This window comes from Ranitomeya imitator, chromosome 1 (genome assembly GCF_032444005.1).
Source record: "Ranitomeya imitator isolate aRanImi1 chromosome 1, aRanImi1.pri, whole genome shotgun sequence".
Lineage (NCBI taxonomy): Eukaryota > Metazoa > Chordata > Amphibia > Anura > Dendrobatidae > Ranitomeya > Ranitomeya imitator.
In genome coordinates this window covers 645,585,774-645,610,359 of record NC_091282.1, presented here as the reverse complement: position 1 = coordinate 645,610,359, position 24,586 = coordinate 645,585,774, and the positions used below count along the sequence as shown (strand labels likewise).

At 45.9% G+C, this 24,586-nt stretch overlaps 1 protein-coding gene across 1 annotated transcript; it reads right to left on the bottom strand.

Annotated features, from left to right (window-relative positions):
* Positions 1-20,237: 20,237 nt before the first annotated feature.
* Positions 20,238-24,254, bottom strand: LOC138657993 (DNA damage-regulated autophagy modulator protein 1-like). Its single transcript, XM_069745576.1, has 7 exons — positions 24,010-24,254; positions 23,564-23,631; positions 23,320-23,462; positions 22,385-22,556; positions 22,244-22,302; positions 21,823-21,909; positions 20,238-20,357 (listed from the first exon to the last, which is right to left on the bottom strand). Exons 1-7 carry the CDS (start codon positions 24,132-24,134, stop codon positions 20,256-20,258), a joined length of 756 nt encoding a protein of 251 aa, XP_069601677.1. The 5' UTR covers positions 24,135-24,254; the 3' UTR covers positions 20,238-20,255.
* Positions 24,255-24,586: the final 332 nt, after the last annotated feature.

Here is a 24,586-nt window from a genome sequence, read left to right as displayed (position 1 = left end):
AAAGCCTATTTATGTTTTTGGTTGATTTGGGTTCTAAATTCTACCTGAAAAAATCAATAAATCAATCAGTGGGAGATAAATATTGGCCTCTGGGCTTGTGTGCCACTCCTGACTCCTGTGTGCGTCATCTCTCACTCAGTGGGCCATAGAAAGCCTTTTTTTTTTTTATTTGTTTTCTAAATTCTCCCTGAAAAAATCATTTTATTTTATTTGGTTTCTAAATTCTTCCTGAAAAAATCATTTTATTCTATTATTTTTTTTTCCTAAAGTCTCCCTGAAAAAAAAAAAAAAATCAAATCAGTGGGAGATTAATATTTACATTTGTGCTTCAGTGACAGTCCTGCGTGTGTGGCATCTCTCTCATTTGTTGCCACCAACAACAGAGTGTGTAACATTGTGCCTGATTTTCGTTGTGGTCTCACTCACCTGTAAAGGGGTAGCTAAATCATACTGAAGTTATAGCTCACCGTGTAAGTTGTGTGACAGCAACAAATACCGTTAGTTTGTTTACGTTTTTAAAACAATGAGGAAGTCTGGTGGAAGAGGTCGTGGCCGGGGGCGTTCATTGTCAGCTGGTAATGAGGGTAGTGGTAGTGGTGGAGCATCAGCTGGTCGTGGGAAAAAAAATATTGCACCTAAGTCTGGAGCTGTGGAGCCAGGTTCGTCGTCTGGCTACACAAGGCCTCGAACGCTCCCTTTTCTGGGAGTAGGAAAACCGCTTTTAAAGCCGGAGCAGCAAGAGCAAGTTTTGGCTTATCTTGCTGACTCAGCCTCTAGCTCTTTTGCCTCCTCTCGTGAAACTGGTAAATGTCAAAGCAGCGCGTCGTTAGTGGATGTTCACGGTCAGGGACAAGTCGCTTCCTTGTCCTCTTCAGCAAAAACAACAACAGAGAAGAATGCAGCAGGCGACACAACGGGTTACTCCATGGAGCTCTTTACACATACCGTCCCTGGCTTAGAAAGTGAAGCAGTTAACAGTCCATGCCCATTACAAGTTGAATCTGACATGGAGTGCACTGATGCACAGCCACAGCCAGACTACTATGCTGGTCCTTTGACTCAGACCACAACATTGCCCTCGCAGGGTAATGATCAAGAATCAGACCCTGATGAGACTATGTTGCCCCATCACGAACGCTATACCACCGACCGACACGGTGACACAGACGAAGTTGCACACGAGCTACAAGAAGAGGTAATAGATGACCCAGTTCTTGACCCCGATTGGCAGCCATTGGGGGAACAGGGTGCAGGCGGCAGCAGTTCTGAAGCGGAGGAGGAGGGGCCGCAGCAGGCATCAACATCGCAACAGGTTCCATCTGCCGGGCCCGTATCTTGCCCAAAACGCGTGGCAAAGCCAAAACCTGTTGGAGGACAGCGTGGCCATCCGGTTAAAGCTCAGTCTGCAATGCCTGAAAAGGTATCCGATGCTAGAAAGAGTGCAGTCTGGCATTTTTTTAAACAACATCCAATTGATCAGCGCAAAGTCATCTGTCAAAAATGTTCAACTACCTTAAGCAGAGGACAGAATCTGAAAAGTCTCAATACAAGTTGCATGCATAGACATTTAACCACCATGCATTTGCAAGCCTGGACTAACTACCAAACGTCCCTTAAGGTTGTAGCACCCTCGGCCAATGAAGCTAGTCAGCAACGCAACATCCCTTCCGGTAGTGTAGGGCCACCATTTTCCACACCACCTGCAGTATCTGTGCAGGTTTCTTTGCCAGGCCAAAGCAGTCAGGGTCAGGGAATCACCAGTTTCGTAGTAGGAAACACTGCATCTAGGGCACCGGCGGCAACAATACCATCTCCCACCGTCTCTCAGTCTGCCATGTCCACCGGCACCCCCGCTAGTTCCACGATCTCCAGCTCTCCAGTCCAGCTCACCCTACATGAGACTATGGTTAGAAAAAGGAAGTACTTAGCCTCGCATCCGCGTACACAGGGTTTGAACGCCCACATAGCTAGACTAATCTCGTTAGAGATGATGCCCTACCGGTTAGTTGAAAGCGAAGCTTTCAAAGCCCTGATGGACTACGCTGTACCACGCTACGAGCTACCCAGTCGACACTTTTTTTCCAGAAAAGCCATCCCAGCCCTCCACCAGCATGTTAAAGAGCGCATCGTCCATGCACTCAGGCAATCTGTGAGCACAAAGGTGCACCTGACAACAGATGCATGGACCAGTAGGCATGGCCAGGGACGTTACGTGTCCATCACGGCACACTGGGTGAATGTTGTGGATGCAGGGTCCACAGGGGACAGCAAGTTTGGGACAGTTCTGCCTAGCCCACGGTCTAGGAAACAGTTGGCTGTAGCCGTTCGCACCCCCTCCTCCTCCTCTTCGTCCTCCTGCAGAAGCGAGAGCTCGTCCACAGACCGCAGTCGCACAACCACTCCATCCGCAGCTGCCACTGTTGCACACCAGGTCTCCCATTATGGGGCAGCTACTGGCAAACGTCAGCAGGCTGTATTGGCTATGAAGTGTTTGGGCGACAACAGACACACCGCGGAAGTTCTGTCCGAGTTCTTGCAGAAAGAAACGCAGTCGTGGCTGGGCACTGTAGATCTTGAGGCAGGCAAGGTAGTGAGTGATAACGGAAGGAATTTCATGGCTGCCATCTCCCTTTCCCAACTGAAACACATTCCTTGCCTGGCTCACACCTTAAACCTGGTGGTGCAGTGCTTCCTGAAAAGTTATCCGGGGTTATCCGACCTGCTCCTCAAAGTGCGTGGACTTTGCTCACATATCCGCCGTTCGCCCGTACACTCCAGCCGTATGCAGACCTATCAGCGTTCTTTGAACCTTCCCCAGCATCGCCTAATCATAGACGTTGCAACAAGGTGGAACTCAACACTGCACATGCTTCAGAGACTGTGCGAACAGAGGCGGGCTGTTATGTTTTTGTGGGAGGATACACATACACGGGCAGGCAGTAGGATGGCAGACATGGAGTTGTCAGGTGTGCAGTGGTCGAAGATTCAAGACGTGTCAAGTCCTTCAGTGTTTTGAGGAATGCACACGGCTGGTTAGTGCAGACAACGCCATAATAAGCATGAGCATCCCCCTAACGCGTCTGCTGATGCAAAGTTTGACGCACATAAAGGATCAGGCGTCTGCAGCTGAGGAAGAGGAAAGCCTTGATGACAGTCAGCCATTGTCTGGCCAGGGCAGTGTACAGGACGAGTTAGCGGGCGAAGAGGAGGAGGAGGACGAGGAGGATGATGGGGATGATTATATTTTTAATGAGGAAGCTTTTCCGGGGCCACTGGAAATTGGTGGCGCGGCAAGGCCGGGTTCTGGTTTTTGGAGGGACACAAGTGACGTGGATTTGCCTGAAACTGCCCCTCAACCAAGCACAACCGCAGATTTGAGAACTGGAACTTTGGCCCACATGGCGGATTATGCCTTACGTATCCTCAAAAGGGACACACGCATAACTAAAATGATGAACGATGACGATTACTGGTTGGCCTGCCTCCTTGATCCTCGCTATAAAGGCAAATTGCAAAATATAATGCCACATGAGAACTTGGAACTAATATTAGCAACCAAACAATCAACTCTTGTTGACCGTTTGCTTCTGGCATTCCCTGCACACAGCGCCCGTGATCGTTCTCACACGAGCTGCAGGGGCCAGCAGACCAGAGGAGTTAGAGGGGCAGAAATCAGAAGTGGCGTTGGCCAGAGGGGTTTTCTGACCAGGTTGTGGAGTGATTTTGCTATGACCGCAGACAGGACAGGTACTGCAGCATCAATTCAAAGTGACAGGAGACATTTGTCCAGTATGGTTACAAACTATTTTTCATCCCTTATCGATGTTCTCCCTCAACCGTCATTCCCATTTGATTACTGGGCATCAAAATTAGACACCTGGCCAGAATTGGCAGAATATGCATTGCAGGAGCTTGCTTGCCCGGCAGCTAGTGTCCTATCACAAAGAGTATTCAGTGCTGCAGGTTCAATACTAACAGAAAAAAGGACTCGTCTGGCTACTCAAAATGTAGATGATCTAACCTTCATTAAAATGAACCACAACTGGATTTCGAAATCTTTTGCCCCACCTTGCCCGGCCGACACCTAGCTTTCCTATGAAAAGGTCTTGCCTGTGGACTATTCTGAATGCCTTTTCCAATCTCGTAATTTTCTGCACCTGATTGTTCAGCATACGACATGTTTACACCTCACTAAATGGCCAAACTCCCCACACGGGGCCGTGGTATCGACACTTGGCGACAGCACCCGTGAGAGTGCTGTTTGTCTGAAGAGGTGGGTGTGCCCGCTTTTGGTCGACAGCACTGCCACTGGGTCCCTCCTAGTACAATAAAGTGTCTCTGGCGGTGGTGGTGCGCACCCAACGTCAGACACACCGTTGTAATATGAGGGGCCCTGGGCCTGTACCGCCGGCCACAAGACAGTTCCCCCCCAGCTCAAACAGTGCTCTACCACTTGCAAAATTATCTCACAGCTCCACCAATGTTTAGTCTATGCGCTGACATCCTTCAATGCCTGGCACTCACAATACCATTGTATTGACATTTTTGTTATGTTAGGCCTTCGAAGCCTGTCTGCGGTCACTCCTTCCACTAGGCCTCCACTGACCACACCACTGCTGCCCGTGTACCCCTGGAACCAATTTAAAATTGCCTACAGCCATGTGTTATTATTTTAGGCCTTCGATGCCTGTCTGCGGTCACTCCTTCCACTAGGCCTCCACTGACCACACCACTGCTGCCCGTGTACCCCTGGAACCAATTTAAAATTGCCTACAGCCATGTGTTATTATTTTAGGCCTTCGATGCCTGTCTGCGGTCACTCCTTCCACTAGGCCTCCACTGACCACACCACTGCTGCCTGTGTACCCCTGGAACCAATTTAAAATTGCCTACAGCCATGTGTTATTATTTTAGGCCTTCGATGCCTGTCTGCGGTCACTCCTTCCACTAGGCCTCCACTGACCACACCACTGCTGCCCGTGTACCCCTGGAACCAATTTAAAATTGCCTACAGCCATGTGTTATTATTTTAGGCCTTCGATGCCTGTCTGCGGTCACTCCTTACAATATGCCTCCACTGACCACACCACTGCTGCCCGTGTACCCCTGGAACCAATTTAAAATTGCCTACAGCCAGCCCAATTTTTTTATTTTAGGCCTTCGATGCCTGTCTGCGGTCCGTTCTTTCTACTACTACTACACTGACCAGGCCACTGCTGCCCGTGTACCCCTGGAACCAATTTAAAATTGCCTACAGCCATGTGTTATTATTTTAGGCCTTCGATGCCTGTCTGCGGTCACTCCTTCCACTAGGCCTCCACTGACCACACCACTGCTGCCTGTGGACCCCTGGAACCTATTTTTAATTGCATAGAGCATCCTTTTTTTAATAGTAGGCGTACAAAGTCTGTCTGCGGTCCACTATTGAAATTGTCCTCCACTGCCCAGAGCACTGCTGCTTGTGTACCCCTGTAACTTTTTTAAGCTGCAGTGAGCCACATTTTTGGGTTAAGTCCTACTACCTGTGTCTGTCTGCGCCACTCAATTCAGCTGTGTTCCTTTGAAAAAAGCTGAGCGTCAATAGTCTTGTTTTCAGCCTCTAGGAATTTTAAAACTGCATTGGGGGTACAACTTTGGTAGGGCCTACTAACGGTGTCTGCCTCCCCAAGGTGTGCCCCAGGTTTCCTCGCCATTGCTTCGATCTTAATGCTCTCGTTTAGTAGTTGTTGGAAACTACACTGCATTAGGCCTACAAATTGAGTATGGGGTGTAGAGAGATGGTGTGTTCCACTCCAAGGTGTTCTCCAGGTTGCCTTTCCTGAGCTTCGATCTTCCGGCTCTCGTTTAGTAGTTCTTGGAAACTACACTGCATTAGGCCTACAAATTGGGTATGGGGTGTAGAGAGATGGTGTGTTCCACTCCAAGGTGTTCTCCAGGTTGCCTTTCCTGAGCTTCGATCTTCCGGCTCTCGTTTAGTAGTTGTTGGAAACTACGCTGCATTAGGCCTACAAATTGGGTATGGGGTGTAGAGAGATGGTGTGTTCCACTCCAAGGTGTTCTCCAGGTTTCCTCGCCAATGCTTCGATCTTCATGCTCTCGTTTAGTAGTTGTTGGAAACTACAGTGCATTAGGCCTACAAATTGGGTATGGGGTGTAGAGAGATGGTGTGTTCCACTCCAAGGTGTTCTCCAGGTTGCCTTTCCTGAGCTTCGATCTTCCGGCTCTCGTTTAGTAGTTGTTGGAAACTACGCTGCATTAGGCCTACAAATTGGGTATGGGGTGTAGAGAGATGGTGTGTTCCACTCCAAGGTGTTCCCCAGGGTTCCTCGCCAATGCTTCGATCTTCATGCTCTCGTTTAGTAGTTGTTGGAAACTACACTGCATTAGGCCTACAAATTGGGTATGGGGTGTAGAGAGATGGTGTGTTCCACTCCAAGGTGTTCTCCAGGTTGCCTTTCCTGAGCTTCGATCTTCCGGCTCTCGTTTAGTAGTTGTTGGAAACTACGCTGCATTAGGCCTACAAATTGGGTATGGGGTGTAGAGAGATGGTGTGTTCCACTCCAAGGTGTTCCCCAGGTTTCCTCGCCAATGCTTCGATCTTCATGCTCTCGTTTAGTAGTTGTTGGAAACTACACTGAATTAGGCCTACAAATTGGGTATGGGGTGTAGAGAGATGGTGTGTTCCACTCCAAGGTGTTCTCCAGGTTGCCTTTCCTGAGCTTCGATCTTCCGGCTCTCGTTTAGTAGTTCTTGGAAACTACACTGCATTAGGCCTACAAATTGGGTATGGGGTGTAGAGAGATGGTGTGTTCCACTCCAAGGTGTTCTCCAGGTTGCCTTTCCTGAGCTTCGATCTTCCGGCTCTCGTTTAGTAGTTGTTGGAAACTACGCTGCATTAGGCCTACAAATTGGGTATGGGGTGTAGAGAGATGGTGTGTTCCACTCCAAGGTGTTCCCCAGGTTTCCTCGCCATTGCTTCGATCTTCATGCTCTCGTTTAGTAGTTGTTGGAAACTACACTGCATTAGGCCTACAAATTGGGTATGGGGCGTAGAGAGATGGTGTGTTCCACTCCAAGGTGTTCTCCAGGTTTCCTCGCCAATGCTTCGATCTTCATGCTCTCGTTTAGTAGTTGTTGGAAACTACACTGCATTAGGCCTACAAATTGGGTATGGGGTGTAGAGAGATGGTGTGTTCCACTCCAAGGTGTTCTCCAGGTTGCCTTTCCTGAGCTTCGATCTTCCGACTCTCGTTTAGTAGTTGTTGGAAACTACGCTGCATTAGGCCTACAAATTGGGTATGGGGTGTAGAGAGATGGTGTGTTACACTCCAAGGTGTTCTCCAGGTTGCCTTTCCTGAACTTCTATCTTCAGGCTCTCATTAAATTGTGGTTAAACGGAACAACTGCATTTGGCGTACTAGTTGGTTTGGGGCCTACTATCGGTGTCTGCCACTCCTTGCTGTTCTCCTGGTTTCCTGTCCTGACATTCCATTTTCAGGCTCTCGTTAAGTAGTTGTTAATGTTAGACTGCATTTGGCCTACTAGTTGGGTTGGGGCCTACTATCGGTGTCTGCCACTCCTTGCTGTTCTCCTCCACTGAACAAAGCTGTGCCGCCTGTTTACTACGGTTGCCAATTTTGAACTGCATTTCGACTACTTACTGATTTGGGCCTACTCTCTGTGTCAGCCTCTCATTCCAGTTGTCCTCCACTGCAATGCCCCCTGGTTAGTCCTGTGTTACCAATTTTGAACTGCATTTAGCCCACTTTATTCTTTGGGCCTATATCTGTGTTTCCTCCTCATCCTGCCCATTGCCCAGCCAGTGATAGATGAGTCTGCTGGTACATTGACCCATAACGCAAAATTCCCCGTGCACGCTACACAGCAAGATTGTGACCCTGCTGAAAGTCAGGTTCCCCTTCCCACATACCATACCACCTTACACGGGGACAAAGAGGAAGGTGCAGATGAAAGTGCAGGTTCCTTCATCAGGTGGGGGGAGGAATACTAGTTGGCGACGTCACTGGCACAGGGCCTCTCATAGTACGCAAAAGTGTTGCTGCCGGTGGGAGGCGCCCCCGCCATGCAAACACACCGCTGTACTTTGAGGGGCCCTGTGCCAGTGCCAATGCCAACGAGTGGGCCCCCCCTGCTTGCTCAGGATCACAGCACTTGCAAAGTTGAAATACTTACCTCTCCCTGCTCCACTGCCGTGACGTGGTCCAGATTTACTGGGCCCACTAATTACTTGAACCAGCCCTACCCCCCACAACTTTAGCCAAATGACCCCCAATTTCAAATGCCTTCCAATTATTATAAGGTAAATTACGATTGACAAGCTTCTTTAACAAGAATGGATGTTTTTGCCATTAAAATGGGCAGTGTAGGTGTTTTCCTGGCCTCCACTCACTGCCGACTATGCTCCCCCATTGACTTGCATTGGGTTTCGTGTTTCGGGCGATACCCGACTTTTCGCGATAATCGGCCGATTCCACTCGACTCGACTTCTAAGATAGTCGGGTTTCGCGAAACACGGCTCGACTCTAAAAAGGTCAAGGTCGCTCAACCCTAAAGCTGACATCTCGGCTATAAGGCGATTCTTGCCTCTGTCTTGGCTTTTATATCACGTATCATGCTTTCTCTCTCAGAGTTAAGTTGTTGGAAAGCTTGCAGCTCTTTGCAGGGAACTGACGCGTTAAGTCTCTGTAAAATGAAGGTGGACTGATCTGCAATTCCTGCACAGTTGATAATCTGAACACAGTTGTGCAAGGGTTCCCTCTGGTGGTCGTTCGAGAGAAGCAGGCTGAGATAGGCTGTCTAATTGACTCAGCAGTTTTTGCCATTGCTCTGCTATGGCACGGAGATTATGTTTACTGGATTCTAGATTCTCCCTTAAGGCCCCGTCACACATAGCGACGCTGCAGCGATACCGACAACGATCCGGATCGCTGCAGCGTCGTTGTTTGGTCGCTGGAGAGCTGTCACACAGACAGCTCTCCAGCGACCAACGATCCCGAGGTCCCCGGTAACCAGGGTAAACATCGGGTAACTAAGCGCAGGGCCGCGCTTAGTAACCCGATGTTTACCCTGGTTACCATCGTTAAAGTAAAAAAAAAAACAAACGCTACATACTTACCTATCGCTGTCTGTCCTCGGTGCTCTGCTTCTCTGGTCTGGCTGTGAGCGGCAGGCAGCCGGAAAGCAGAGAGGTGACGTCACCGCTCTGCTTTCCGGCTGACCGGCGCTCACAGCCAGACCCTGCGCTTAGTTACCCGATGTTTACCATGGTTACCAGCGAAGACATCGCTGAATCGGCGTCACACACGCCGATTCAGCGATGTCAGCGGGACCTCAACGATCAAAAAATGGCCCAGGCCATTCCGACACGACCAGCGATCTCACAGCAGGGGCCTGATCGCTGGTACGTGTCACACATAGCGAGATCGCTACTGAGATCGCTGTTGCGTCACAAAACTTGTGACTCAGCAGCGATCTCGCTAGCGATCTCGCTATGTGTGACGGGGCCTTTACTTTCCATGTGGGCTTTGTGGGACGTCTAGCCTTCTCACTAGATGGAGGATCAAGTTCTATGCACTCTTCCTCTAACAATGGGTCTGGCAGAGACCTTCAGACATCCTGATTCACAGGGAGAATGGGAGTTGTATAGCCTCTTATTTGCTGAGAGCAGATGCTCTGCAGGAAGTTCTGTAGCTTTATAGAAGCTGTTGGTGGCTTTACAGATGAATTTGGCAAGTCTTTTTTACTATTCTGTCCCCGAGGCCTGTGGCTGCAAATATGGCTCTGTGAGATGATGAATCTCTTCACCCTACTTACAATTGGCCACGTTCGCAGATAGTTTAACTCAGCTGCCGGCACACATGTTATGAAGAATCCAGAAGAGACTTTGATTTCTTTAAGAATTCTTGTTAAATGCATAAACAGCAGCAGCAGGTAAAAAATACTTTCTTTGAGACAAGCTGAAAGCACATGTGCCTCTAATGAAGCCAAGATGGAGACTGAGACATGACATAGGGAGAAGAAGAAGGAAGTGACATGACACCCAGCAGAGGGAAACAGGGAGACAGAAGGGACACACTTGATGGAAAGGGAGGATTTCAGCTATGCAAAACACAGAAACACATAGCAACAATAAACAATATGAGAACTGCAATACAGCATGTAAAATGTACAGGACAGTCTGTAATATGTCTCATTCATGGACATAACAGAGAGAGATTTTTTTTTCCCCTGGGTTGGAAAATGCTTCCAGGCATGCTCAAATGTAAAAACAGGATCTGTCACTGGATTCCTGCGTTTCACAGTGACCGCAGGATCCTGCGTCCAACGACATATGACGCAGGAGGTGTCCTTGCACGTTTTTCCACTGCAGAGAAAAAACGTTCCTTTGACTGTTTTTTCCTAACGACGGGCCGTCAAATTCCGCAGGATCCAGTGCACGATGGACGAAACGTGTGGCCATACGTCGCGATACGTCGCTAATACAAGTCTATGAGAAAATGCAGGATCCTGTTTTCTCAAAAAACGACGTATCTCGATGGGAGCTCAAAGACGGAAGTGTGAAAGAGGCCTAACAAGTTGATTCAGAGGAAGGCAAAAAAAAATCCATGTGGCAAACACTATATGAGTTTCACTTTTTGTATCGAAGAACTGAAATAAATTCACTTTTTGATGATATTCTAATTTTGTGAGAAGCACCTTTATGTGCTCCATGGACAATGCTACTAGGTGTGTCTTGTGAGATGTCTGCAGGCCTTGAACAGCCATTTGAGGGTAAATATATGTGCTCGCTGTCAGCGAGTTACATGTTTGGAAGCCCAGATAATGGATATCAATGTGCAGCTTACAACACCATACCTCCAAACTTTTGAAGATGGGAAAGAGGGACAAAGTCTGTGGTGCGCAACGCGCGCCCCGGCAAATTTTAGGCCACGCCTCTGACCACACCCATTCATAACTAGTCACACCCATATCCACGTCCCAACCACACCCATTTAGCACTGCTGATCACAGTGTTTCATAAAGAATAATTATAAACAAAAAAATATGGCCACACAGTGCTCCATACTGTATAATGGCCACACATGATGCTCAATACTGTATAATGGCCCCAAATGATGCTGCATACAGTGTACTGGCCCCACGTCATGCTCCATACTGATTAATGGCCACACATGATGCTCCATACTGTATAATGGCCACACATGATGCTCCATACTGTATAATGGCCACACATGATGCTCCATACTGTATAATGGCCCCAAATGATGCTGCATACAGTGTACTGGCCCCATGTGATGCTCCATACTGTATAATGGCCACACATGATGCTCCATACTGTATAATGGCCACACCTGATGCTACATACTGTATAATGGCCCCAAATGATGCTGTGTACAGTGTACTGGCCCCACGTGATGCTCCATACTATATAATGGCCACACATGATGCTCCATACTGTGTAATGGCCACACATGATGCTCAATACTGTATAATGGCCCCACATGATGCTCCATACTGTAAAATGACTGCACATGATGCTCCATACTGTATATTGGCTGCACATGATGCTCCATACTGTATAATGACCGCACATGATGCTCCATACTGTATAATGACTGCACATGATGCTCCATACTGTATAATGGCCCCAAATGATGCTCAATACTGTATAATGGCCCCACATGATGCTCCATACTGTATAGTAGCCCCACATGATGCTCCATACTGTATAATGACCACACATGTTGCTCCATACTGCATAATGGCCCCACATGATGCTCCATACAGTATAATGACTGCACATGATGATCCATACTGTATAATGGCCACACATGATGCTCCATACTGTAGAATGGCCACACATGATGTTCCATACTGTATAATGGCCACACATGATGCTCCATACTGTATAATGGCCACACATGATGCTCCATACTGTATAATGGCCACACATGATGCTCCATACTGTATAATGGCCACATGATGCTCCATACTGTAAAATGACTGCACATGATGCTCCATACTGTATATTGGCTGCACATGATGCTCCATACTGTATAATGACCGCACATGATGCTCCATACTGTATAATGACTGCACATGATGCTCCATACTGTATAATGACTGCACATGATGCTCCATACTGTATAATGACTGCACATGATGCTCCATACTGTATAATGACCGCACATGATGCTCCATACTGTATATTGGCCGCGCATGATACTTCGTACCATATAATGGCCACACATAGCTACTCCTACACACGCGGCTGCGCTCCGTACACTTTACACACACGGCTCCGCTCCGCACACACGGCTCCACTCCATACACCTCATACACACACGGCTCCGTTCCATACACCTCGTACACATTCAGCTCCGCTCCATACACCTTGTACACACACGGCTCCGCTCCATACGCCTCATACACACACGGCTCTGCTCCATACACCTCGTACACATTCAGCTCCGCTCCATACACCTCATACACACACGGCTCCGCTCCGTACACCTCATACACACACGGCTTCACTCCATACACCTCATACACACACGGCTCCGCTCCATACACCTCATACACACACGGCTACGCTCCATACACCTCGTACACATTTAGCTCCGCTCCATACACCTCATACACACACGGCTCCGCTCCATACACCTCATACACACACGGCTCCGCTCCATACACCTCATACACACACAGCTCCGCTCCATACACCTCGCACACATTTAGCTCCACTCCATACACCTCATACAGACACGGCTCCGTTCCATACACCTCATACACACACGGCTCCGCTCCATTCACCTCATACACACACGGCTCCGTTCCATACACCTCATACACACGGCTCCGCTCCATACACCTCGTACACATTTAGCTCCGCTCCATACACTTCATACACACACGGCTCTGCTCCATACACCTCATACACACACGGCTCCGCTCCATACACCTCGCACACTTTTAGCTCTGCTCCATACACCTCATACACACACGGCTCCGTTCCATACATCTCATACACACATGGCTCCGCTCCATACACCTCATACACACACGGCTCCGCTCGATACACCTCATACACACACGGCTCCGTTCCATACACCTCATACACACGGCTCCGCTCCATACACCTCGTACACATTTAGCTCCGCTCCATACACCTCATACACACGGCTCCGCTCCATACACCTCATACACACACGGCTCCGCTCCATATACCTCATATACACACGGCTCCGCTCCATACACTTCGTACACATTTAGCTCCGCTCCATACACCTCATACACAGACGGCTCCGCTCCATACACCGCATACACACGGCTCTGCTCCGCACACACGGCTCCACTCCATACACCTCATACACACACGGCTCCGTTCCATACACCTCGTACACATTCAGCTCCGCTCCATACAGCTCGTACACACACGGCTCTGCTCCATACACCTCATGCACACACGGCTCCGCTCCATACATCTCGTACACATTTAGCTCTGCTCCATACACCTCATACACACACGGCTCCGCTCCATACACCTCATACATACACGGCTCCGCTCCATACACCTCATACACACATGGCTCCACTCCATATACCTCATATACACACGGCTCCGCTCCATACACCTCATACACATTTAGCTCCGTTCCATACACCTCATACACACACGGCTCCGCTTTATACACCTCATACACACATGGCTCCGCTCCATACACCTCATACACACACGGCTCCGCTTTGTACACCTCATACACATATGGCTCCGCTCCATACACCTCATACACACACGGCTCCGCTCCATACACCTCATACTCACACGGCTCTGCTCCATACAGCTCATACACACACAGCTCCGCTCCATATACCTCATATACACACGGCTCCGCTCCATACACCTTATACACACACGGCTCCGCTCCATACACCTTATACACACACGGCTCCGCTCCATATACCTCATATACACACGGCTCCGCTCCATACACCTTGTACACATTTAGCTCCTCTCCACCCACCTCATACACACACGGCTCCGCTTCATACACCTCATACACAAATGGCTCCGCTCCATATACCTCATATACACACGGCTCCGCTCCATACACCTCGTACACATTTAGCTCCTTTCCACCCACCTCATACACACACAGCTCCGCTCCATACACCTCATACACACACGGCTCCGCTCCACACACACGGCTCCACTCCATACACCTCATACACACACGGCTCCGTTCCATACACCTCGTACACATTCAGCTCTGCTTCATACACCTCGTACACATTTAGTTCCGCTCCATACACCTCGTACACATTTAGCTCCGCTCCATACACCTCGTACACATTTAGCTTTGCTCCATACACCTGATCTCGTACACACATGGCTAACTGCACAGACTTCTCCATACCTGATATGTCGATCTGCAATTACAGCAGCAGAGGCCAGTAACAGAGGAGGCTGTAAGTGTTTCCATCCCACCCTGCTCAGCCCCACTCATTCCACGCACGATTACTAGCCAGGCATGATTAGCTCAGCAGTCCACTGGTCTGCTGCTTATTGCGGAACCCAGGGCTGTGTTCGGCAGATAAGCCCTGGAGGTGGTGACTGACTGTGTTGTAACTTATGTACCTCAAAGAACAGAAGTGTCCCCTCTCAGTGTCTCCCTCTCTGAAGTTCTGTACCGCACGCACACTGGAGACTCACTCAGGAACATACCGGCAAGGAACATGGCCTAACACAAGGGGGCGTGACACGTACCTCAAAAATGTCCCCTCTCTCTCCCTCTGAGCTGTACCGCACACACTGGAAGAAAAACAGACTGCAGGGGAAGGGGCGTGGCTTAACACAAGGGGGCGTGTCGGCTGCTACTCCTGCTGTCTGCGGGAAGCAGAGCGTCCCGTGCTGGACAGCAGGGCAAAGCATCAAAACCGGGACAGTCCTGCACAATGAGGGACGGTTGGGAGCTATGCAACACTCAGGAGCGCTGCAAACCTGGAGAGGGATATAGAGCTCACTGGTTGTTGCCAGTGATATGGAGGAGGGTGGAGGTGGAGAAGATCAGGACCCAGAAGTACATAGCTGGGTAACAGTTACAGGAAGTGGGAAAAGTGCCAGGGAGCGTGATCCTGATCTGGCACAACCTAGTAAATCTGCCTGTTTGGCTGATATTCGGAATGAAAGCCCAGTACTGGGATCATTACAGCACCACGTATAACCATGAGTGGGAACAGATGCGCCAAATTCTTAAGAAACATTGGGGCATATTGGGTTCGGAGTCATTATGTACCAACCCCGAGGAACCCATTTGGGTCCAGAGGCCCTACCCCTGGGTCAATACCATGTGGCCATTGTCTTGCCTGCGCCAATGTCCTGCGCTGCTCCACCTTTTAGTCCTCTGATGGTAAGAGAGATTTTAACATCCGCCAATGGATCTCATGTGGCACTACCAGCGTCATATATTACGCCACAGGTGGGTGTCCGAAAATTTACCTCAAGGGAGCGTGAGGGTACAGGAGCATGTGCGAGGCATTGGCGCAGCCAAGAAGGTGTCCGATCCCTCTGACCTTAAGACTATTCCACGCCACTTTCTACAATATCATAACTGTGGCGTCAGGACTTTCATGGTCAGGGGAATCGATGTGTTACATCTTGGTATCAGGGAGGTAACAATAAGAAGATCCTGGCCCAGATGGAAACCAAATGGATGGTGATTCTGGATACTGTGACCCCGAGGGGTCTTAATGAGACATTGACATTTTCTCCCTTCCTGTGAGGCCTGTCCCACACGTCCAGATAATTCCGGTACCGGAAAAATCGGTACCGGAATTATCCGTGTCTGTGTGTCCGTGTGCTCACATGGCACATCAGTGTGGCATACGTGCGGCATCCGTGTGCCGCCCGTTTGCCGACTGGGTACCACACGCACCGTGCAGGAGACAGCGCTACAGTTAAGCGCTGTCCCCTGCATCTGGTGCCGAAGCTGAGATTCATTTCTTCTCTCCAGCAGCGTTCGCTGGAGAGAAGATATGAAAAATCTTTTTTTTTTTTTTTTGGTGTTTAACCCCTTACCGGCATCGGACGTACTATACCGTCCGATGCCGGCTCCCCTGCTTTGATGCAGGGCTCCGCGGTGAGCCCGCACCAAAGCCGGGACTTGTCAGCTGTTTTGAACAGCTGACATGTGCCCGTAATAGGCGCGGGCAGAATCGCGATCTGCCCGCACCTATTAACTAGTTAAATGCCGCTGTCAAACGCAGACAGCGGCATTTAACTACCGCTTCCGGCCGGGCGGCCGGAAATGACATAATCGCCGACCCCCGTCACATGATCGGGGGTCGGCGATGCTTGTGAATGGTAACCATAGAGGTCCTTGAGACCTCTATGGTTACTGATTGCCCGTCGCTGTGAGCGCCACCCTGTGGTCGGCGCTCACAGCACACGTGCAATTCTGCTACATAGCAGCGATCAGCAGATCGCTGCTATGTAGCAGAGCCGATCGTGCTATGCCTGCTTCTAGCCTCTCATGGAGGCTATTGAAGCATGGCAAAAGTTAAAAAAAAAAGTTTAAAAAAATGTGAAAAAAATAAAAAAAACATAAAAGTTTAAATCACCCCCCTTTCGCCCCAATCAAAATAAATCAATAAAAAAATATCAAATCTACGCATATTTGGTATCGCCGCGCTCAGAATCGCCCGATCTATAAATTAAAAAAAAGTATTAACCTGATCGCTAAACAGCGTAGTGGGAAAAAAATTCGAAACGCCAGAATTACGTTTTTTTGGTCGCCGCGACATTGCATTAAAATGCAATAACGGGCGATCAAAAGAACGTATCTGCACTGAAATGCTATCATTAAAAACGTCATCTCGGCACGCAAAAAATAAGCCCTCAACCGACCCCAGATGATGAAAAATGGAGACGCTACGAGTATCGGAAAATGGCGCAATTTTTTTTTTTTTTTTTTTTTAGCAAAGTTTGGAATTTTTTTTCACCACTTAGATAAAAAATAACCTAGTCATGTTAGGTGTCTATGAACTCGTAATGACCTGGAGAATCATAATGGCAGGTCATTTTTAGCATTTAGTGAACCTAGCAAAAAAGCCAAACAAAAAACCAATGTGGGATTGCACTTTTTTTGCAATTTCACCGCACTTGGAATTTTTTTCCCGTTTTCTAGTACACGACATGCTAAAACCAATGATGTCGTTCAAAAGTACAACTCGTCCCGCAAAAAATAAGCCCTCACATGGCCAAATTGACGGAAAAATAAAAAAGTTATGGCTCTGGGAAGGAGGGGAGCGAAAAACGAACACGGAAAAACGAAAAATCCCCCGGTCATGAAGGGGTTAAAAAAAAGATCCCTGTCCCCAACCCCCTCTCACCCCCTGTGCGCCAATACCCCCCAAAATCCCCCCCCCCATCCACCTCCCCCCGCTGTTAATAAAATACTTACCCGGCTCCCTCGCTGCTTCCTGTCCTCGCCGCAGCTTCTCCTGTATGAGCGGTCACGTGGTGATAAAAGTGTCCTGTCAGGGATAAAACTTCCCCATTCTTCTGATCGGTGCAGTTTCTAATGGTCGGATTTAAGCGATCACCTATCCTGTGGAGCCCATGGATCGGTGATAACCAAAAACCCCATTAATGTAAACTACCGTAATTATACATCCCAGTTATTGGGGCACTTGGTAGATGTGCAGCAGCCGCCGGTGTTTTACAGCCGATGCTCCACTATAATGACAGATATTTTCTTTTTAATAAATATGCAAACATTTCTACATTTCTGTTTTTCTTTCAGTCAATATGGGGTGCAGAGTGTACATTAATGAAAAAAATGAACTTTTTGAATTTACCAAATGGCTGCAATGAAACAAAGATTGAAAAATTTACAGGGGTCTGAATACTTTCTGTACTCCACTGCATATGTAAAACTTTGAATTAACTTTAAAAGAAATAAGTAAAAAAAAAAAACATTTTGGTAAAAGTTTGATTAATGTAAAACATATAAAATATACAATTTTTTTTCATGTAGTTAATAGAAAAAAAAGATAGAAGTGCCAGATTCTTATTTTTTGACCACCTCGAAAAATGCAATAAAAAGTGATCAAAATGTCATCTGTAACCCAGAATGGGATGAATAAAAACTTAATCTCTACGTGCAGAAATCAAGCCCTCAAATAACTTGACCGGAAAATTTTGGGGCTCAGAAAATGGCGACACAAGAGACATTTTTTCCTCCACTTACCGTAAATTATTATTATTATTACTAATAATAATAAGAAGAAATATGCAAGTTTGGTATCGTCGTAATCGCGCTGACCTGGAGAATCATGTTACCGGGTCTTTTTTGAAAGCCGTAAAAACAAAACCCAAAAAAGAATTTTCACCACTTCACCACACCTCCAAATGTTCTGGGAATTTTTCAGAATTTTCTACAATTGCTGTAATTCCTAGGAAGTGACTAAATGGGGGAACTGTGTACTACACCCCCTCCATGCTACTGCTCTTTTTTTGGTGGAATTTTAGGGTATGTTTCCACGTTCAGGATTGCATCAGGATTTGGTCAGGATAATCCTGACCAAATCTGCACCTGAGGTCACTGGCAGGTCTCCTGCATTGTCCTTGCTTTGTTTCTGCAATGTAAGGACATGCTGCGTTCTTAAAAGACGCGCCGCATGTGCGTTTTCACGGGTCTGCCGCATGCGTCTTTTAATGCATAGTAGAGACGGGATTTAATGAAATCCCCTCCACTATGCTGTAACATCTGGACGCTGCGTTTTTTGACGCTGTGGCTCAACGCAGTGTCAAAAACGCAGCGTTTCCTGAATGTGGAAACATACCCTTTATCTGTATAAATACCAGTTGGGACTATTCACCTTCATGTCGGCAATTAACATTTCTAATTAAATTAATCATTCGATGTTCATGTTTTCTGCACTTGGTAATCTTCAGTGCTGTGTTATATTTTTATTTTCATGTGGCTTCTCCAATATTTTCCTGTCAGACTTTGCGGTTTTTGTTCCCTTATCTAGAAGGTTCCATTTCCTATTCTACCTCTGATCGGTAGAGCAGGGTGATGTCAGGGAGATGCTGCCACCTAGTGGATGTACATATTATACATGTAGTATGATAGTATTGCACAGATGGGATGGTCCTGCAAGCTCCATCAGGACCTTAGGTGAAGTGTGAACTGGTCCTGAGGGCATTAGCGGACAGCAGGGGGCGTAACTTCTCTCAACTCCTAATTCGGATTTATACACTTTCCATTAAAGTTTATAAAATACCCCCCAAAGATCCAAATGGCTGCTATACTCTACCCAACAATCCCCATCGTGGCATGTATTACATATTATTTGTCTATATTTTTATTTATTTATTTTTGCCTTTTGCTTTTCTAGTCAGTGTATCTAAAGGTACCTTCACACATAACGATATCGTTAACGATATCGTTGCTTTTTGTGACGTAGCAACGATATCGTTAATGAAATCGTTATGTGTGAGAGTGACCAACGATCAGGCCCCTGCTGGGAGATCGTTGGTCGCTGAAGAAAGTCCAGAACTTTATTTCGTCGCTGGACTCCTGCTGACATCACTGGATCGGCGTGTGTGACACCGATCCAGCGATGTCTTCACTGGTAACCAGGGTAAACATCGGGTAACTAAGCGCAGGGCCGCGCTTAGTAACCCGATGTTTACCCTGGTTACCATCCTAAAAGTAAAAAAAACCAAACAGTACATACTTACCTACAGCCGTCTGTCCTCCAGCGCTGTGCTCTGCACTCCTCCTGTACTGGCTGTGAGCGTCGGTCAGCCGGAAAGCAGAGCGGTGACGTCACTGCTCTGCTTTCCGGCCGCTGTGCTCACACAGACAGTACAGGAGGAGTGCAGAGCACAGCGCTGGAGGACAGACAGCTGTAGGTAAGTATGTAGTGTTTTTTTTTTTTTACTTTTAGGATGGTAACCAGGGTAAACATCGGGTTACTAAGCGCGGCCCTGCGCTTAGTAACCCGATGTTTACCCTGGTTACCGGCATCGTTGGTCGCTGGAGAGCGGTCTGTGTGACAGCTCTCCAGCGACCAAACAGCGACGCTGCAGCGATCCAGATCATTGTCGGTATCGCTGCAGCGTCGCTTAATGTGAAGGGGCCTTAAGTCATCATGTGTGCTACAGTCTCAAAACAACAAAGCACTACATTCCTCATCAATCATGCGGTAATGTTATGTTTTATTTATACATCTTCCTGCAAGAGTGAGAGCTTTGTTTCACTGCAAATCTTCTTTCTCAAGGTTACAAATTCACATTTGTTCCATTTCCATTTTATACACAGATGCTGAATCAAGAAGGAAAAAACACATATTATACAACTGCTATAAAACTGTACACAAGAATATAACTACTATAATACTGCTCCTATGTACAAGAATATAACTACTATAATACTGTTCCATGTACAAGAATATAACTACTATAATACTGCTCCTATGTACAAGAATATAACTACTATAATACTGCTCCATATACAAGAATATAACTACTATAATACTGCTCCTATGTACAAGAATATAACTACTATAATACTGCTCCCTATATATAAGAATATAACTCATATATACAAGAATATAACTACAATAATACTGCCTCTATGTACAAGAATAAAACTACTATTATACTGCTCCCTACATACAAGAATATAACTCCTATAATACTGCTCCCTATGTACAAGAATATAACTACTATACTACTGCCCCTATGTACAAGAATATAAATACTATAATACTGCTCCTATGAACAAGAATATAACTACTATAATACTGCTCCTGTGCACAAGAATATAACTCCTATAATACTGCTCCTATATACAAGAATATAACTACAATAATACTGCCTCTATGTACAAGAAAAAAACTACTATAATACTGCCCCCTATATACAAGATTATAACTACTATAATACTGCCTCTATGTACAAGAATAAAACTACAATAATACTGCCTCTATGTACAAGAATATAACTACTATAATACTGCTCCTGTGCACAATAATATAACTCCTATAATACTGCTCCTATATACAGGAATATAACTACAATAATACTGCCTCTATGTACAAGAATAAAACTACTATAATACTGCTCACTCTGTGCAAGAATATAACTACTATAATACTGCTCCTATGTACAAGAATATAACTACAATAATACTGCCTCTATGTACAAGAATATAACTACTATAATACTGCTCACTCTGTACAAGAATATAACTCCTATAATACTGCTCCCTATATACAAGAATATAACTACTATAATACTGCTCCTATGTACAAGAATATAACTACTATAATACTGCTCACTCTGTACAAGAATATAACTACTATAATACTGCTCACTCTGTACAAGAATATAACTCCTATAATACTGCTCCCTATATACAAGAATATAACTACTATAATACTGCCCCTATGTACAAGAATATAACTACTATAATACTGCTCCTATGTACAAGAATATAACTACTATAATACTGCTCCTGTGCACAAGAATATAACTCCTATAATACTGCTCCTATATACAAGAATATAACTACTATAATACTGCTCCTATGTACAAGAATATAACTACTATAATACTGCTCACTCTGTACAAGAATATAACTACTATAATACTACTCCTATGTACAAGAATATAACTACTATAATACTACTCCTATGTACAAGAATATAACTACTATAATACTGATCCTATGTACAAGATTTCAGTAGTCAAAAGAAATAATTAAATATACAGGTCATGCTTTAAACCTGGAAATCTTTGTAGTATGTAAGATAATGCAGCATAAATGTCAGCACAGAGAGCCATTCAGATATCACCGCAGATGAATCGCAGACCTAAATATGAATTAGAGTAAAAAAGTAATATTTTTAGATAATATATACAGTACATGTTATTTACAGTGCAAAACAGGCTACTAGCAGGACCGCTGTCCTATATAGATCAAGATCGAGCAATCATTTTTTTACCAAAATTGACCACTTGTGCTGTTGGGCTGAAAGGTGTCAGTGAGCAGTGGGCAAACTAAAGCACAAAGCCTATACATTAATCCACCTTCAGTATACTGATACGGCTCCACCTAGTGGTAGACTTAACTACTACAATTTACTTTTTCTGTTCTTGACAATTGGTATTACATGCAGTACGCTTAATAATAAAAAAAAGACATACCTTCTTACAAAGCGTTCTCCTACACAGCTCGAAAATAAGGATTATTTTAAAAAGAAGAACTGAAATAAGGAAATGTAAAGGAAATATAATAATGGAGTATATTCACATGGAGGGTAACTTTAGCACTTTTATAAAGGATACATGTGATAAGAGATCCGGCCATTATGAGGGATAGCGCCATTCTGATATGGCACACATATAAATTGCTCAGCGACATCTGATATAAGTATTTTGATTGGCAGACGTTGTACACGGTGCCGAATACTAGCGATATAATGGCTCCGGTTCTGTGGATTACACGGAAATGTTCTACCTGTAACATGAATACATGTATTAGATCTCTCAAACATAGAAGCTTACATCTTATTTTTCTGGATTAGTAGTCCACATGGACGTAACACCAAGGGTCCTCCACTATGGACCCCTCTGATTCAGATCGTAAAGCCAGGATGTCAGAGCTGTTCCCACACTGTAGGACTCAAGCTGTCCTAGCATTATATCAGAATGATTGGCGTGTAATACAACATTTTTCCTCTAGAAGCCACTGCAAGAAAAAAGTCTGGCTAGAAGTGGAAAAATCGTGATCCTGGGTGATCAACTGATCACCGTTTTTTGAAAAAGGCCATTTGTGATGAGACCTTCTTGAAGATTTACTAATGAATCATTTTGTACTTAATGTTAGCATCTAGTACCAAAAATATCACCCATTAATCTGAAGATCACTTTAGGAAAGGATCAGTTTAGGAAAGGATCAGTTGGATCTTAGAGTTGCTTCATACCTGTCAAGAGTCCATATTTTGCTGGTAAAATTCAATAAATCAGGACTAAAAATAGAGGAGTTCCTTTTTGGGGCCTTTAAGAGCTGTAACAGTAGCCATCAATAGAGGGAGCTCACTGTACATAGATTTATATAGCTCCAAGTGAGTTTAGTACTAGCTGTACACATTTATGTAAAGTGTGCTCCCCCTAGTGGTAGCTGCAGGCAGACAGAATTGTATCATTTATCAAATCAGGAATCCACTGTCCAATAGGTGGAACTTGTGTAATGTAAAAATAACTTAGATGAATGCACAAACCTCAAACGCGGCCACAACGGATGTCCCAATACATGAGAACAGTCCCACTATGAGCAGTATCTTCTGGGAGGTGGAGCAATTAATTTTAATGGCTGCAGACTGAATATACAGGAACTTGTATTGGAAATAAATGGTCATAGCTCCTATAGTATAAGATAATTGGGGTTAGTGTGGTAATGTTACAGTAGGTGAAGGACCCAGGACAAGTGATCCTTCCAAGCACTTATCAAGGACAAGCACTTACCAAGAATGGATGACAACATGAAGACGGTGGTAAATACTTTGGACTCTGGGAAATAGGATCCAGTTTCACTGAAAGGCAACTTAAAAAGCTGTGATATCATAAAGCACCTTGAGCGACAAGGTGGACATATTCCTTTAATAGTTGTCATCCGGAGACTAGTTTGGCTAAATGACCTATAACTGCCATCCCCATGCACATGAACGCTCAGCTAGGTTGGGAGAGCACATGTTCTTCAAAGACTGTGGAACCTACACTGCCAGGCACACGAGAAATCCCAAAACAAAGATCAAGCATCCTGAAATCCAACATGCCCAATCCTTCTTTACTCATCATCTGTAGTTCAAAGAGATGAAGGACTTCCCAGTACACACTAGGCAGTTGGCTGCCACATTCAATCACCCAACAATCGTTACTCAATCTACACAATGACCTACAGTATATCTTACCTGATATACAGCATGTAAGTTGGAGCATGGCCTTCAAGAATGGTCATGGTATAAACAATGCATAGCCCCATTAGTGTCCATGTAACCCAAAGGCATGGTAAGAATGCTAAACCCTGTATCTCCATAATCCCAGTCGCAAGAGTCTTCAAGTCGTGACGTCACCGTTGTGTCAAAGTTGAAGACTCCAGTTTTCTTAGGAGATCCAGAACCACATCCTGGTGCCTTCTTCTTCTCAATTGTGATGGCTTCCACCTCCTTGGTTTTAAGCCCAATACCTATGCATGCCCCTCCTTGGCTACAATTATGTGAAATATCATAATGAACCATTATGATATTCCAGATCCAGCATGGAGATTACATAACAGAACGTTCAGTTAACCACTGACCAAACCCACAAACATTACACCATCACGCTCTAGTGTAACATCTACAATAGATTAGTGTCCTCTCCTGGAAATCCCTGGTAGCTCCATGCCAATGCTTTGTAGGTTAAAAAGGAGAACTAACAAAGGAGTGACAGTTATGGTAATATTAAGGGATCTCAAGGTTTTCCTATCTGAAGAACAACTTTACTGTA

Coding starts and splice junctions, on each gene's coding strand:
- LOC138657993 (XM_069745576.1), bottom strand. CDS start 24,134: ATGGAGATACAGGGTTTAGCATTCTTACCATGCCTTTGGGTTACATGG. Junction 22,557..23,319: donor CCGTTGTGGCCGCGTTTGAG/GTTTGTGCATTC, acceptor TTCATGTTACAG/GTAGAACATTTCCGTGTAAT. Junction 22,303..22,384: donor GGCCGGATCTCTTATCACAT/GTATCCTTTATA, acceptor TCCTTATTTCAG/TTCTTCTTTTTAAAATAATC.